Here is a 17,839-nt window from a genome sequence, read left to right on the forward strand (position 1 = left end):
GGCCTAGAGCTCCCAAACTTTCTACAATGCCCTAATACCACTGAAAACTATTTAAGCTTGGGGCTCACAATAAAAAAAATTAAGATGTTCTGCTTCTCTCGTGATTTTTGAAGATAGATTTGTATAACAGAAAATAATGATGAACTTGAATCACATACGATTGGTCGGGACAAGGAGTGGAACAAACTTCTGAATTAACTATTTCTTCAGTTAAATACTAAAATACCAAGTAATAAATAGCAACTACCTCTGCAATTTCCTTTGAAGGATGCATTACTGATACTACAGCAGAATGTGAAATGTTAAAGGATGCCAAAGATTTACCACATTTCTGACAGCTTTGGTTTCACAAATCGATGCTGGTGTCTTGGGTGTGGATGTGTGTACATAAGGGAGGCTGGGCTCATGTTTCTAGTTTTGTGTTCATGTTATTTAAAATAAAATTAAAGACATTGTTTGATGAGACTAGGGGGATAAGCAGGACCTTTGTCTCATGTTATTTCTCACACTAGATTGGAACACAGATGGTAATGTGGAACAGTCCAAGGTCAGTGTGGAATTTGAGAGTGAGGGTATTCAAGGCAAGGGATAGGGACACATGTGAGTCAAGTACTTGAAGACATATGTGTACCACACAGTAAATTAGAACAATAACATGGGCTTCTTGAATGGGCAAATGTCAGGTCTTATTCCTACATTGGGAGACTTGATCTGGCGCAATTAGTGATGTCACAAAATGCACTCATAAAAAAAATGAAAGACAAATGCCTGGACCACATCTACAGAGTATCTATCTCTACTATGATATTTTCATTCTGTAGCAAGGGTGTTATAACTTTTATGTAGGTTGGTAAGCCCATCATGACGACAAGTTTGTTAGTTAAAATCGGTAAGTATTAATTATGTACTACACTATAGTTATAGGGGGTAAGGTTAAGGACAAATATAGCCATGGCCTGTGGCCAACTTTTAAAAAGTGGATGCCAGAGCTCTAATACAGGTAGATTCAAGTGAAACGATATTGTCTATGGCAAGTGCATCTCCTCGTGTCATTTAAAATGGCCTAGTGAAACCTTATGGGACCTGCAGATCACAAATGCAAACCATGGCTGTGTTACTAATGCCACGTGGGTAATAGTAATTCATGACATTTACTACAGTATTACAAACATAACTATGATAGCAAACTCTACTTCAAAAACAAATTTGTATTCCTAGTAAATCTTTATTTAAGTTTGGTTGCAACATTAACAAATGTGTCCCTCTAAACCCAATAGGTCGCAAAAGGACTCACAAAACCCAGTACTAATCATAAACTGGCTATGGAGACATTCCCATGAGTGTCTTTGAGAGAAACAAAATAATTAGACAAATACCCACATGCAGTTACAATTAGTAATTATTCTAGAAGTGCCATATGGAATAAGATGTTTAGATAGATGCTGAAAGTGCAAACAAGAAAAAAAAAGAATGCTAATTATAACTAAAACATACTTAGCTTCTCAATGTTTGGCATAACTTTGCCGCCTTTCTTCATATAGGAGGCACGAAAGCCATCAACGGAGAAGATGATCAAAGGAGGACGAACAAAACTACAAAAACAGAACAAAAATAGGTTAGAGCTCGATGACACCAATACGACACACAGATTATTTCTTCTGGTCGGAAAACTTTCGAAAATGCCACTGACTATGTCCCGGTGGAAGTGAAGCATTCCACGAAAACTCCACAGAAATACAATACATGGAGAACACCAGGAATGATGTATCATGTTATTTTCCTAATTAAGCAGTGGGCAATCACAATGTTTTTGTCAATTTCTTCATAGAGTTGTTGGTCTTTGAACATTTGTGTAGCCCAGCAGAAACGGGTTCATGCAGCTCATCAATATCATATATAATATTATAATAGGGTAAAGTGTCTTTTTTTTCCCCTGGTGAACTTGTCACATTCAAAACCAACTGTACCAAGAAGAGTACCCAAGACACATGCACACCACAAACTGCAGACCCTGAACAACAATAGACACAGAAATCATCAATCAACGTACACAATATCACTAATGTAACCTCCACGTCATCCCACACCACAAACTTCCTCAGAACCCAAATCTGTATTTATTCTAGAGCCATGAGGCAATGTACATGCCAGACAACACACTCAGCTCTGTAGCTAGATAGAGCCCACACAATCACAGCACAAGGAAGCCACATAATGCTGTGGGTGTATTCTAAACAGACAATCTCTGGAGAAACCAATGTTTGCATACCAGAGGTCTCATAACATCAAGAACATTTTAATGAGCACCAGTGTTGAATCTACTAATCCTGGCAAAAGCACAAGGAAATGTAATAACTGCGTGCATTGCAATAAAGTAATTGAAGGAAATGTGGTGACACATCCACAACAGGACAATGCATTGTTTTGAAACATTCTGCTACATGGAATACCAAGAAATGCATATATCCCGTAAAATGCCCTTGTAGGATATTGTATGTCGGTAAAACTGAAAAGAAAATCAAAACTTGCATAAATGAGTACAAAAAGCAACATTAGAAACAATTTAAAATCCAGTACAGTCACACAAACATAACATTAGCCAACTTTGATTTCAAGTTTTAAAAATCATGGAAAAGTCAACCTGAGATATAAACATCTGCTGCAATGAGTACACGATTAAGAACCAAGCAACCAAGAGGGATGAATGGTAGAATTGTCTTCTGTAATGGTTTGGGGGTATTTTGTTGATTTGGCTGTTATTTGATATAATATGTTCTGAAAGTCAAGTCAAGTCAAGTCAAAGGATTTGTATAGCGCGCTACATACCCGGAGGGTCTCAAGGCGCTTGAAGAAGGGGGGGGATTACTTGTCAAATATCCAAGTTTTAAGTTGCTTTCTGAATGCAAGGTGGTTCTGAGTGAGACGAAGGTGAGTGAGGAGTGAGTTCCAGGTTTTAGCTGCAAGGTAGGAGAAGGATCTACCTCCCATGGTGGTTTTATTGATGCGAGGTACGGTAGCAAGGGCTTGGTTGGAAGATCGTAACTGGCGAGAGAGGGTGTAGAAGGAAAGTCGTGTGTTGAGGCATTCGGGTCCAAGATCGTAAAGTGCTTTGTGTGCGTGGGTTAGGAGGCGGAAAGTAATCCTCTTATTGACGGGGAGCCAGTGGAGGTTTTTCAGGTGACTAGAGATGTGGTCTTTACGCGGGATGTCTAGTATGAGTCTGGCTGATGCGTTCTGGATGCGTTGGAGTTTTTTCTGGAGTTTTGCGGTGATACCGGCGTATAGGGTGTTTCCGTAGTCCAGGCGGCTTGTAACCAGTGCATGGGTGACTGTTTTTCTGGTTTTCGTGGGGATCCAGCGAAATGTTTTTTTGGGCATGCAAAGAATGTTGAAGCATGATGATGAAACGGCGTTGACTTGTCTGTTCATAGAGAGTGAGGAGTCCAGGATGACGCCCACGTTCCGTGCGTGGTCCGTTGGGATGGGTGCTTTTCCAAGGGCCTCTGGCCACCAAGAGTCATCCCAAGCGGAGGGGGAGGTACCTAAGATAAGGACATCTGTTTTGTCTGAGTTCAATTTCAGACGGCTGTGCTTCATCCACTCGGCTACTTCTTTCATTCCTTCATGTAGGTTGGTTTTGGCGCCGTTAGGGTCTTTGGTGAGTGATAGGATCAGTTGAGTGTCATCCGCGTAGGAGATGATGTTGAGGTTGTGTTGGCGTGCGATGGCCGCGAGGGGGCTCATGTAAACGTTGAAGAGGGTGGGACTGAGTGAGGACCCTTGGGGTACGCCGCAGATGACTTCAGAGGCCTCTGAGTTGAATGGTGGGAGGCGGACTCTCTGGGTTCTTCCGGTGAGGAACGAGGTGATCCATTCCAGTGCTTTTCCTTGGATTCCGATGCTTTTGAGGCGCTGTAAAAGGGTGCTATGGCAGACTGTGTCGAAGGCTGCGGAGAGGTCGAGGAGGATGAGGGCGACTGTGTCTTCATTGTCCAGTAGAGTTCGAATGTCGTCTGTTGCTGCGATGAGGGCGGTCTCCGTGCTGTGTTTGGCTCGGAAGCCGGACTGTGAGGAGTCGAGGGATTTGTTGCTTTCGAGGAAGGCGGCGAGCTGGTTGTTGACGGCTTTCTCGATGACTTTGGCCGGGAATGGAAGGAGCGAGATGGGGCGGTAGTTCTTGAGTTCGGTGGGGTCCGCTGTGGGTTTTTTCAGAAGGGCGCTAAGTTCTGCGTGTTTCCAGCTTTCTGGGAAGGTGGCGGAGCTGAGTGAGCAGTTGATGACGTCTCGGAGGTGTGGTGCTATGATGGAGTCTGCTTTGTTGAAGATGTGGTGAGGGCAGGGGTCTGTTGGGGATCCTGAGTGGATGGAGTTCATCAGGTGGATGGTGTCCTCAGTGGAGATTAGGTTCCAGTCATTAAGGATGTTCAGGGGGGGTGAAGGTCCTGCTGAAGGTTGGGTGGGTTGGTCTCCGGGTCGGTTGTCGAAGCTGTTGTGGATGTCTGCGATTTTGTTGTGGAAGAACGAAGCTAGGGAGTCGCAGAGGGCTTGAGAGGGGGTGATATCATTGGAGTTGGCTGAGGGGTTGGTAAATTCTTTGACGATGTTGAATAATTCCTTGCTGTTGTGGGCGTTGTTGTCTAGTCGGTCTTTGAATGCGACTTTCTTGGCAGCTCGGATTAGTTGGTGGTGTATGCGGGTGGCGTTTTTGAAGGCGTCCCTGGTGCTGGTGTTTGGGTCTTTTTTCCAGGCCTTCTCGAGGGAGCGACAGAGTTTCTTCGATTTCTTAAGATCACCTTTGAACCAGGAGGCGTTTTTGCTGCCTAGTTTGATTTGACGTTTTTTCAGCGGTGCTAGGATGTCGGCGCTGTTGGATAGCCATTGGGTGAGGTTAATGGCTGCTTGGCCGGGGTTTGAAGAGTGGGCAGGGGGGTTTAGAAGAAGCAATGAGGAGATCTGGTCGATGGTGATTTTGTTCCAGTTTCTTCGCAGAGTAGGTTGAGGATGGTTGTGGGTTGCGGTCTTATTGTAGATAAAGTGTACGCAGCTGTGGTCCATCCAATGGAGAGTAGTGGTGTGACTGAAGGAGACATGTTTGCTGGAGGTGAAGATAGGGTCAAGTGTGTGACCTGCGATGTGGGTGGGCGTAGTGACAAGTTGTTTGAGTCCGAGGTTGGCGAGATTGTCCAGAAGGGAGGTGGCGTTGCTGTCATTGCTCTTTTCCAGGTGAAAGCTGAGGTCTCCCAGTAGAATGTATTCCTCGGAGGGGAGGGCGTGTGGGGTGATAAAGTCAGTGATAATGTCGCTGAATTGTGCACGGGGTCCTGGAGGTCGGTAGAGGAGTGTGCCTCTGATTGTGGTCTTGGGGTCGGTGTGGATCTGGAAGTAAAGGTGTTCGGCGCTAGCAAGGTTGACGTCTGAGCTGGTTGAGATGCGGATGGAGTTCTTATGGACGATAGCGATGCCTCCTCCTGTTTGGTCGGTGCGGTCCTTACGGATGATCTTGTATCCTTCCGGGATGGCAATGGTGATGTCTGAGGCTGATGAGGCATTCATCCATGTTTCTGTAAGGAAGGCGACGTCGGGAGAAATGGTGTCTAGCAGGTTCCAGAGGTTGATGGCGTGTCTGTGGACTGAGCGGGTGTTGAGCAGGATGCATTTTAGGTGGTTGGAGTCAGTTATCTGTTGTGTGTTCGTGGATGAGGAGATGTGCTTGGTGCCGTCGAACTTGCAGGAGTTGCAGGAGAAGGGTCCATGGGTGTGTCCAGGAGCGGCTTGGGCGCAGTTGGGGAGTCGGCCGGGGTTAAGGGCAAGGAGGGTGGAGGCGTCGTATGTAATGCGGGTGGTGTGGGAGGTACGGGGGCCAGGGGGTCTGGCGCTGGGCGCGGTCCAGGCGCGGACGGGCGTAGACGGGCTTACCTTTGGCGCACCTTCAGCACGGCCGTAGCACGTGGACGCTGCGCGTTGGGACATCTGGCATAAATGGAGAGTGGAGGGGGCGGAGCGTGGGAGGGTCAGCTGGGAGGCGGGATCTAGGTGCAGGGAGGGTCTGGGACGGGCCAAGGGGTTAATACAAAATGGCTGCAGGGTAAACAAATGCACGAAAGTTATTTATCCAAAGCGCTACACACCTCGAGGTGCACTACCATGACAGCGCTAGCGGAGTTTAATGTGAGGCAAGTAGCGTTATACCCAGAGCTATCTGTTATCAATGTCAGTTGTTGTTGAACATGTATAGTGGGCACACATTGAAATGCTTAGAACACTGTTTACAATATGATTATGACATTTTATTTGGTATGATGGTGCCAGTATTTGAACATTTTCTATGATTGTTTCAAAGTGTGACGATGAAGTGCGTACAGTCACACAACCATTTTAAGAAGGCTTTCACACTTGCACACATTTTGATTGGGGGAAAATGATCGGATTACGGAAAAACGAAACAAGGTCAACCTACTTTTTCAGTTAGGATTATATTTCATTCTTTTTATCTTGCAGGTGCACTTGCTGCACATGACAAGGCATAGTGGAACAGAGGTTTATGCAAGTGCATAAACAGACACATAATACATGCTGTGTTGATGTTTTTGGTACATGTTCTATGGGGAATTGCAGTTTCACAGATTTGAGTTGCATTATCATGGTAATGGTGTAAAGAAGTCCTGCTTTGTTTATTTTTACACTTGGTGGAGTTGAGTTTTTCACATGCTGTACACACTAGTGGTGAGGAATTGACACCATTTGGTTACAACAACCTTTGTTTTTTTTAAATATTTTTATTTGCATTTTTAACCAATAGAAACACAGCTGGCACGTCACAAGCTATTAACCATACACCTCTGCGCTCCCCCGAACCCCCCACACACCCTCCATAGTAACAATACAATAATTATCAGCATATCAAGATCCAACACCCGCCTACATTACATCTGTTCGCATAGTCCATTAAACAGCCAGCAGCCCCTTCAAGTACGGGGCCCCCGGGCCACCCCTCAACACCCCAAAACACAGCCCAATCCAGCAGGACCCTTAGCACATCAATCAGAACCAAACCCCCGGCAAAGCCATGATACCTTCTCCACTTTCCCCATACTCTTCGGAATTTTCAGGGACAGCCTCTAGCCTTATAGGTGACCCTTTACACCGCCATATAAAGATCCATACCCATTCTCCATTTCTCCACCCGGGGTGGTGACCGCGCTCCCCACCCCCTCGCTACGTCCCTCTTCGCCACCACCAGGGCTAGCATAGTAAAGATCAGGTGTGGGTGGCTCAAATCCACATCGTTGGATATTCCTAGCAAGACAAACCTAGGTTCCATAGTAATCTCAGTCTCCAACACATCACTGAATTCACCTAGTATCTGTGTCTACTAAGTGCGGATAATAGGGCACTCCCATATGATATGGTAGAAGTCCCCCTGCGGGTGTCTACATCTAAGGCAACAAGAATCACTGGCTCATCCCATGCGGTGTAGCCTGACCCTATCTTAGTAAGCCCTGTGTAGTATCTTGTATTGGATGAGTCGTAGCCTTGATTTTATCGCCACCTCCCTGTGGTGCATTAGGGCTGCTTCCCAGTCTACTGTGTCCATCTCGCCAACGTCCTGTTCCCAGGCTGTTCTCAGTCTCCCCAGCCCATTAGGTGTGTTATTATTCAGGGTCTTGTACGTCAGGGATACCAGCTTGTTAGGTACCTGTGCCTGTAAAAGACGCCCTTCCAATGAGGCATACTCCGTCAAGGGAGAGGAGAGCGTGGGTTCAGCCCCCCATGCATGGCGCAATTGCGCATATTTAAGGAACTGTGTGGGACGGAGGACAAACTCCGTTGCCAGGGTTTGGTAGGATTTAAGTTCCCCTCGTGCCACCAGATCTCCCAACTTGGAGATTACAATACAACAACCTTCGCTGATCCTTCCAGAAAATTTTATAAAACATATGTATTTATGTGTTCTAGGAGTCCATCTGAAGAAGGACCATTGGGTCCAAAATGTATCAGGGCAAAGAATTGGTGCTATATAATTTTGAGGATAAAGTTCTGTTCAGCGGTTAACATTGTATGTTGATTGTCAGGTGTGAAATTTGGTTTTCTGCATCAAGAAATTTGAAAATTGAAGCATAGTGATCATCAAATCAGACCAATGAATTGAAGCACTAAAAAGTATGTTACAATACATTTAAACCTGAGAAAACGTGGTTTTGAAATCAATATGATCTGTGGATATCAAATATTTGAGAGAGAAAAGTGTCCCATTTTACTACTCACAGCATCAGATGCAGATATCATTGCTACACAGATGTGTGCATTTAAAAAATATGGGACGTCCACCAAGATGGCGATGGTGCAGGAGAGGCTCCAAGATGCTCTGTGCCCCACCCATTTGTATGCCACACTGGAAGACAAAATTGGAGCCATCATGAAGTGCAAAGATGATAGAAGTGAGCTCGCTGGGTTGGCCCAGAGACAGAGAGGTGAGCAATGAAGTGCATTGGTCTGAGACAACAGATCCAGAGCGGCACATCCTCACCCAAATACAAAGCTTAGAACTCTTCCTAAGCAGAAGCGATGTGTGCACAAGGGCACCAGAATAATATTCAAGACTTTAGCAGAAATTAAGGCCAGTTAGTTAGTACATTTGGGTTTCCAAACCCAAACATAGTGCCAGAGGCAGACTAGAGAAGGATGGAAAGGGTGAGGGATGCCTAGGAGATATACTAAAAGAGAACTGTGGAGGAGAAAAGGTAGACGGAAGAAGCACATTTCAAGTAAACCACCCTAAACATCAGAATGAGAGCAAGATTCTCAGGCCTTTGTAAATGATAGGAAGGGATGCTTTTAGTGCAATGAGATATGAAGGTTGTCCTTGCATGAGGAACATAACCCCCCACACACACTGTTCCATTAACAGCAAATGGAGATCCTTGGAAAATACTTGCAAATTCTCCTAGCCAAAAGGGACAATCGAACCCTCACAGCAACATAATAGGAGTCCTTGAAACACCCCACTAAACAATGAATAAGTGCCCCGTTCAGAAAGGAAGCAGCCCAACCCCGCTAATGGACATGAAGAGGCATAGATTAAATAGTGTTTTGTAACCATTTCTGAAATGTTGGTAAAAAGGTGTCACTTGTACATAACCAAATGGGTGACAACAGTCTTGTCGGTCAGCCTAATACATGTAGTGCCCACATAAGAAACCACAGTCCACTTCAATAATAGAATTTTTCTGTATCACTACAGGAAAGTTCCAGAACTCATGGCTGCAAAATCTGCCTCACTCTTGACAGAGGATCTTAAAGTATATATATGACAGAGATGAAATTGGATGATCTGGCAAATTGAAAACTGAGAATAGATTCCCAAAGCCTTGGGCACAGATTGGGCCAAGCCGAAGCCCATATCCAATCTAACAGGCTCAAAGCGATTGGTCACCACAGCCACTTACGACTTGGAAACTGAGATTCAATTGGCTGAATGTGAGGACATCGAAAATAGGTCCAGCAGGGAAAATGTTTACATCAGAAACTTAACAGAGGGAATATAAAGTCGCCCTGATCCAAGATTTGGCGGCTGCAATGCTACAGATGGATTTTCCCGGAAGTTCCACAATTCCATTGGAAAAGCTCAGAAAAGACAATTAAGAATTAAAAACAGGGAGGATCTCTCTACAGACGATCAGGACATCTCCACATATGAATAATCAGAAGACAGCAGCAACAACAATCCTCAACAAGGCTCTGACTGCATCTTTGTCATTATTACATTTATAGGTTAATATAGTATGAGTTGAACAAGTAACTAGATTATATATTAACATATAAGTGAACGAGAATACTAAAGAGAGTTTGTGACATATGTGAGGCAATTTCTTGCAGCCATAATATAGATGGGCAAGGATTTTTCATGTTGCTTTGGGTTTCCAAAGTTTACCGGCTGGGATAAGTGGGACTAGAGTCGATGAGGGAAGGCAATAGAGTACCATAACATATATACCTGCCATAATAATTCCCCACAGTTACAGATGTCTCCATAGTGAGGAAAAGATGTACGATGTTGTCCTAAGCATTCTGTTTTCTGGTACTACTAATACATTAGAAGTTAAAGGGATTACAAGTTACTTTTTAAAGGCACTTATTGCCTCATACAGTACACGTTTATGAGAAAGTACTATCTTTCTTGCATGGTATGCCCCCACTTTTAGCTGGATTGCTGATGTGATTTGACTGAGTGTGCCCTGGGCTCCTGCCAATCAGGGCCAAGGGCCTGTGTTACTTCCCTAAAACTCTGTTGAAACTAAAACCCAATTTGCATATCTGGCCCCATTTTAGCCCTAGTAAATGGTACCCTAGGTACCCAGGGCATTGTGACAGAGAAGACCCCTTCAGGCTGCAGCACTTATTGTGCCACCCTTAGGGGCCCTGTACCCGGACATACACACACTGCCTTTGCAGACTGAGTGTCCTGGAGCAGAACTAAACAAAGAGTCGACATGGCCAACATCCCTGTGTGCCATGCCCACAAACCCACTGCCCTGGCATATATCAGCCACCCCTCTAGCTGGGTGCCCTATGCCAATGGTGTGGGCACAGGTGCATAAGCCCTGTGCCCTTACAGTACTAGGGCCATTCCTGGGCACTGTAAGTGCAGTGATGTCATTAAGAGAATACAGTGCTGTGAGGTTGTGAGGTTGTCATTAAGAACTCCACATATCAAACTTCTCAGCACATTAAACCCACACTGATGACAGTGTGGGATTTAATGTCAAATGCACTACAAAGGGCATCTTAGGGATGCCCCCTAAAACCTAACCTACAATCCACTTCTTGTCTGGGAGGCTGCCTAGGCTGCCACACAGCAGACATGTTGCTGGACCCCTGGGTGGAGAGCCCCCCGGCTCTCCTGGGCTTGCGACAATGCACATCCTGAGCGAGGTGCTGGGTCTCCTCCCCAGGATGGGCAGGGGGAAGCTTCAAAGGCCTTTGTGAGCTTCTCTAGGCCACTTGCTGTACTCAGCAACTGGCCCCCACCAGTTCTGACCCCCACTCTGGCGGGAAGACTGGGGGGGAAACCCTACGTCAGGAAAGGGGGTGTGCCAACCTGGGCCAACTCCACCTCTCAGGTGGGAGAGGCGAGTTGAAGCACAACTCCGGGCTACCGCCATCTTGAGGATGGGGATCCCTACCCAATCAGAGCTAGGCACCTCCCCCTCCCACAGGAGAGGAGCAGGCTTGAGGGTGTACTCACCCCAGGACAGGGACCCATTGGTCCCAGCCCCTTGCCCTACCTGTAACGCCCTTAAATTTATTATTTAGGGGCACCCTGAAACTTCCTTCCTCAGATATTTATTGCAAGAAGAAGAAGAACGAGAAACAAGAAGACCTGCTGTGCAGCTGCTAACAAAAGGACGACGCCCACTGACTTGGCCCCAGAACCCTACAGGCCTGTTGATCCTCGAACCTGCTCCTGCAAAACTCCGGCGTCTCCTGCGGACAGCAACCTCGAAAACTCCGGAGGACCTGCCTGCCTTGAACCTTTCAAAAGACTGGGACTCCCACAAGCAGTGGTTCTGCTCAAACAACAATACCTCTAGTGCCAACCAGGAAACGCAAATACAGCCCACTCTGCACCCGCCGAGCCCGGCCTGTGCCTGAGTGATCCAAGACCACGAGGACGTCCCCCCGGTGACTGTGACCCGGAGTCCAGTGCCCCAAGACCCTCCTCGACGAACCAGACGACGCCTGCAGCCTCAGAACAAGGGATCGCGACCAGCTGAGGGTAGGATTTCCCAACACAAAAAGGCACCATTGCACCTGGCGGCTCCCTGTGCCTTCCTTTGGGGTACCTACCTCTTCTCCAAGATCCCAACTTACCTCTCGAAGAGGTGGTCGCACCTGAATAATCTCAGTCCCCTAGTCTGCAGCCTTTGTTCACTTTTTAAGTTTCCCATTGAATAACATGGAGCGCCCGACGGCTCAAAAGCACCCTCCACCCAGCCGCCCAAGTGCCGCTGGAAGTGCAACTACTACTCTACTTTACTTCCCCACTTGTCCTGAGTAAGTGACCAGAAGCTCAAAAACCATTGACTGTTTTTATGTGAAATTTCTTCTAAATGTCGATTTTTTCAAACTACAAATATTCTTTAAAAATCGTACCAACTACCAAAACGTAATTACTTACCTGTCTTAGGTATAGGTCCCGGTGCTGAACTTAGGAGTCCAGTACTGGATTACAAAAGTAACGAGAACCCACTTTACCTGTGACTTGAATTTCGTCCCATAGGATAACATTGCTTGATTTTCACTGAAAAGTTTCTAAGTGTCAACTTTGTAAATACATTTATATTCTCTCAAAATCACTACTGTAACCAAAACACTTTTACTTAACTGTTTACAGTACATGTCCGGGACTGAATCTAGGATCCAGTCCTGGAGTTAGAAAAGTAATCCATAAAGTAATCAATTGCATTTACCTAGCAAAACCCATTGAGCTCAATGTTAAATTGTGTTTGAAATTGTGTTGCCCATTGCAACCACTGTATATTGCCTTTTTGCAAGGTAATTACCTAAAGTCACTCATATTGAGAAAAGTATATTTTGATACCTGTTGGTTCTAAAAATAAAACTATATCTTTTGATATAAAACAATCGGCATAGAGTTCAGTTCTTGAGTGTGTGAGACCATTTGCTGACTGAGTGTGTACAACAAATGCTTTACACTGCCCTCGGATACTGCCTTACTGCTCGACCAAGCAACCACTTTAGAGAGTAAGGTTTTATCCAACTTTAGCCTCTACCAAACATCTGGGGACTCTATACACACTGTACCTTACTTTGGTCCAGTATATATATAGAGCCACTTTCCTACAGCGTTAATGAGGGGAAAGCAATAATGACACCCTCATACATCTGCTCTAATCCAAAGAACAATCCTAAAATAAGGGGGCTGAAATCCCCCCCCACCTCTAAAAAAAAAAAATGATGCACGATATGGAAATACTCTAGGAAGCAGATGTAGATATTATAATCATTCAGGAATCTCACTTGCTGTGCAAAGACCAATTTAGAATGAAGAAAAATTTCTATTTATCCATCACAAATATGGTCTTTGTGGAAAACAAGCGACCTTATCAAGAGATCTGAACATCCTTGACATCAGTCCTGCCCCAGAGGGTACACCCATCAAAGTTCACACAATGATGCAAGGCACGAACTACACAACAAAACAATTTTTCAACCCAAAATCCCAACAGGAAAAGTTTATAGGAATCATAGTGTAGGAATGGGTATGGAGCGCAGAAGGCCAAGTCATTAAAGGTAAGATTTTAATGGGCTCTGCAACCAGAACGTAAACAGGACAACCCACTTCTCCCTACCAACAAAAACTATGTCTAAGCATTTTTAACTATAATTCGAAGTACAGGGGATAGTGGACAACTGGAGAAATCTCAACCCACATTTAAGGGATTACTCATTCTTTTCACACATTCACAAATCTCACACATGGATCTAGGGGGCTTGTCACCAGAATGAAGAGAGTCTGTAAATATTTTCCATTTAATGCAAGAGGCACGGATACCAAAGATAACTTGCACAACATATTAGGGAGGATTTAATAAAAAATGACCAACAGGAGTCCTATCTCAATAACAAATGGGATGCTTTTAAGGTGACATTTAGTGGAAAGACCATCTCTAATATGGCAAGACTACAAAGGGAAGACCCCCTACTAGAATCGAAACTCATGCAAGAGTTAGAAATAGTGGAGCAAAAAGAGAACACAAACTTTCAACCAATAAAACCGGAGAAGTCAAAATGATCCCCCTATGGGGTCAACCGAGTCTTGAGGACCAATGAAGCAGAAAAACCTAAAAAGGTTGAAGCAACTGTTTTATGACAATGGCAATAAAGCGGACAAACTGGTAGCTAACCCAGTGAGGGCCAACAGGATAAGGAACACACAGCAAAGCTGAGGTTCTAGGATGGGAAAGAGATATAGAGGAGGGAGGGAAAAAAAATCAGTTACTAAAATTGTAAAATTCCTTATACACTGGGAGGCAGGTGAGTGGGGAGGGCAGCCAATACTTCTTGGATGGGGTCCAACACTCCCATATATCTCACTCAAATGGAGAGAAGAAATCAAGGCTATCAACCCGAACAAAGCTCCAGGCCTGGATTGGTTTACAAAAGTCATAGACTTTGAAGACTTTCTTTTAGAGTACCTTACTAAATTGTTCAACTTATTTAAAGATAAGCCGGGCATTACTCTAACTGTGAGAAAGGCGGAAGTTATACCCAAAATGGGGAAACCCTCCAATGACTGAAAATCATATAGGCCAATAGCCATTAGGATTTCACCAAGATTCTAACTGTTCGGCTAGACAAAGTTCTGCCTGTATTGGTGATGCTAGACCTGGTGGGCTTCGTTAGAGAACGGCGTGCTCTCATAACATTAGGGAGGTGGGTCATCTGGTTGAAAAATATAGACGGAAAGGGATTTCAGCTCTCCTAAATTATGCGAAATCATTTGATAGGGTGAGCTGGGATTTCCTTAAGGTGGTACTAGATAAGATGGGAATGGGTTCAACCACGAAACCTATGATTCATGCAAATTAAGTAGTCAGAGGCCATAATCAGAGTCAATGGAATAGGCTGGGACAAATTTCAACTTCAAAGGGAACAAGGCACTGTTGCCCCTTATTGCGCATTTGCTTTTTAGCACTTCCCAACGAGCAATTGGCAGCTTTTATAAGGACAAACTTAGTCATTAGAGGGCTGTGAGTTGGAGCGGAGGTACACAGAATTAGCCAATTCACTAATGACCAGAACCTAAAGCCTCTGGACCAGATATCACAATGTGCCTGTGAGATTTTGAAAGGATCTCAGGATTCAGAATTAGTAAAGAGGAGTCCAAGATCTTACACATCTTGAGACCGAAAGACAGAAGTACACTTACCATTTGCCCAATGAAATGGATTATGTTTTCCATAAAATACTTGTGACTGCATTTCAAGCTCTGTGGAGACTTGTCCTAAAGCACCCTGACCCACTATGGACAACAGATATTGTTAGACTTAATCAAGTATAGCAAGGCTAAAATAAACAAACCGATTCTGATCACCCCACTGCATAAAGGACGTTTGGCCTGCCTGAATAGAATTCAGTACTTTAACACCATGTTGCTCGGAGTTTTAATAGAATGGTATTCTAGAGAGTCAAAGCAAGGTTGTCAATTTATGCAAAGAGCTGTGGAGAGCGGCTTCCTCCGGGATGCTCCCTGGTTAAAAAAACAAACAGATGCAACAAAAATTGCTATACATCTAAAAATAAATAAAACGGCGCTAATAAGAAGGGTAAAAGTGAAAAAAAGGAGCATAGACTGGCAACCACTTTAGCCAAATACACTCCCATTCACTCTATACCCACATTATTCCCAGGGTCGGACAATACGAGATTAGATGGCTGAAAGAAGGGAGGATGTCTAAATAAAAGACCTTTTTGAGAAGAGACAAATAAAAGTCTTTCATAGACCACAACCCATCTTTTCAATTACCTGAAATAAAGTCTTTTATAGACCACAACCAATCTTTTCAATTACCTGAAACAGCCAGAATACATTACAGACAGATCAGGCACTGGGTTATGCAACAACAAATAAAACATTTTTTAAAACAGCCGTTAATCCATTAACTCAATTTTTAACTTTTCTCACAACCAATGCACGACTAAAGATCTGATCACAAGATTATGTCCTCTCCTAACTGAAGGCCTTCCAGCTAACATGTGGTCTTACTGGGCACAATGGGAATTAGAAGTGTGGAGGGAATTTAGCAAAGCAGAATACTAGCACACATAACACAGCCTATGTAAAGGCTTTAGAAATGTCCAACAATGAAAGACAGAACCTAAACTACTTATGACTCGGAATCAGACTCCAACCAGATTGAAACAGATGTACCCATGACTTCAGGTAGCTGCTGCTGATGTGATAACAAGAGGGGTAATTTCATGCATATATGTTGGGACTGTGAGAAAATTAAGTAATTCTACAAGTATGTGCTATGACGGGAAGAGGTATGCCAAGAAATCTGTCCATAGTGCTACTAAAAATGGAAAGTGAGTGAGATAACTGGATAAGGGTTACCAGCAAACTTCTCAGATGTTGTCTATTTGGAGCTCTATAAGCGCCGGAGGGACTCTGCACCGGGGGCTAGACACTGAATAAGCCACTGGAGGACACGTGATCTTGTGTCACGGCGTCCAGCGTTTTGATGGTTGTAGGTATGCAGTAACTTGGCAACCATCAGGTCTTGAGTGAAGACTGAGAATACAGAACCCCTAACAGCCCTGATGAAGTTGCTGGAATAATTAGCAACAAAACATGTTGGCAACGAGAAAATAACTATGGTATATTGGTAACCATTTTAATTGGGAGGTCTTGCAGCATTGGAATAAAGTTGGATGGTAAAGTTGGATGGCCAGCCTTACCAGGTTTTAAAAGTGAGAACCAATTGCACAGGCTTTCACGGGGGTTCTTGGTGCGCATACACAGTTTTTAAATAGTGGACATATTGGCTACGTTCACTATTTCTTCACTACACAATTATTGTGGGGGGGGGGGGGGGGGAAGACTTTTTCTTTTTTTCACACACAACAAAGAGAGAGCGGCCGTTGATGAGAAGTGGGTAAACTGGCAATCATCAGCCAGTAACCTCCTGGGGTGCTGCTACCGTGAGGTACTCTCTATTTGTTCACTACATTTTGTATGGGTGAGATTAGACCTAGGAGAGTAGTGTTAATTAACACCCCAAGGGTTTTTAGATAAAAATTATTATCAAATCCTGAGATCGTGTTCATTTATGTTGGTGAAATTAAGGTGAGGCCCTCTATTGTTGTTATTTGCTTGAGTGGGGGGCAGCCTTACTTAAATTCCCCCTTTCACTCCTATAGACTGGTTGTCTATTTGGACCAGCCAAGCATCAAACTACACTTCATTGGAAAAAAGGCTACGGGAACAGAATCTATTTTCTCCCGCTGCAGCAGAGAAACAATATTTTGGGAACTGAAAAGAAATTAAACAAAATTTGAATCCTCACAATCAAATACTCAAAAGTTACCACATACACACCTTATTCCACCCAAGATTAAAGCCATGTGAGTGATAAATGTCAAAAGTAACAGACCACAGTGAACAACACAGTGGCACCCTACTGGAACGGCGAGGTGAGATAGCTTCAAAATATCTTTGGTGATGCAAGGTAGCAGGCAGAGCACAGAAAGGAGGATATTATGGTTTGTGTTTTACCTTGTTTGTTAATTCAGAGAAGATAATTCTTCAATGCTTGTGCACACAGAATGAAATAAGCTAGCATTGGAAAGAATTGCTCATTGAGGAAAAAGTAGAAAGGAAAAGCTACAATTTGAATGTCAACTCGGTTTTGGTAACTGTTGAATACGGAAAAGTAATAATTTAACAATTAGAACATAAATGTGTGCAACCTGTCGTTATCTGTAATGAATGGAATGAATGGAAAATCGTTGATTTGAAATTAAATATGATGTTATGCAAGAAATGGAAACAATACACTTACCCTGCTGGACATTCTGCTGCTTTCATTTCTACACACTCATCGTCCACCCAATGAGTGTCCCCTGAAACAAAAATAAAACAAAAATGTCCCAAGAGAGCACCTTTTATTGGATGGGGTCAATAGGATGATTGATATGGCCTTTTCAAAATAGATACAGCAAGCACTTTTGAAAACATATAGGTCACTATATTGATTCTTGCATTTTAATCTGTTTTATAATTCTCAAAATTACAAAAGTTTGGTTGAAAAAG

General features: G+C 44.0%; 1 protein-coding gene across 10 annotated transcripts in view; it reads right to left on the bottom strand.

The window, feature by feature from the left end:
• The window catches only part of ENPP2 (ectonucleotide pyrophosphatase/phosphodiesterase 2), a 947,534-nt gene that overhangs the window by 300,900 nt on the left and 628,795 nt on the right, over nucleotides 1-17,839 (bottom strand). For all 10 annotated transcript variants that reach the window (XM_086966157.1, XM_086966156.1, XM_086966152.1 and 7 more), the window contains exons 5-6: nucleotides 17,589-17,649; nucleotides 1,495-1,592 (exon numbers count right to left, since the gene is read on the bottom strand). In XM_086966157.1, coding sequence (XP_086822283.1) covers nucleotides 1,495-1,592; nucleotides 17,589-17,649 — 159 coding nt within the window. The remainder of the gene's footprint in view (nucleotides 1-1,494; nucleotides 1,593-17,588; nucleotides 17,650-17,839) is intronic.

The sequence above is a fragment of the Lissotriton vulgaris genome, chromosome 4_1, assembly GCF_964263255.1.
Source record: "Lissotriton vulgaris chromosome 4_1, aLisVul1.2, whole genome shotgun sequence".
In the NCBI taxonomy this organism is placed as follows: domain Eukaryota; kingdom Metazoa; phylum Chordata; class Amphibia; order Caudata; family Salamandridae; genus Lissotriton; species Lissotriton vulgaris.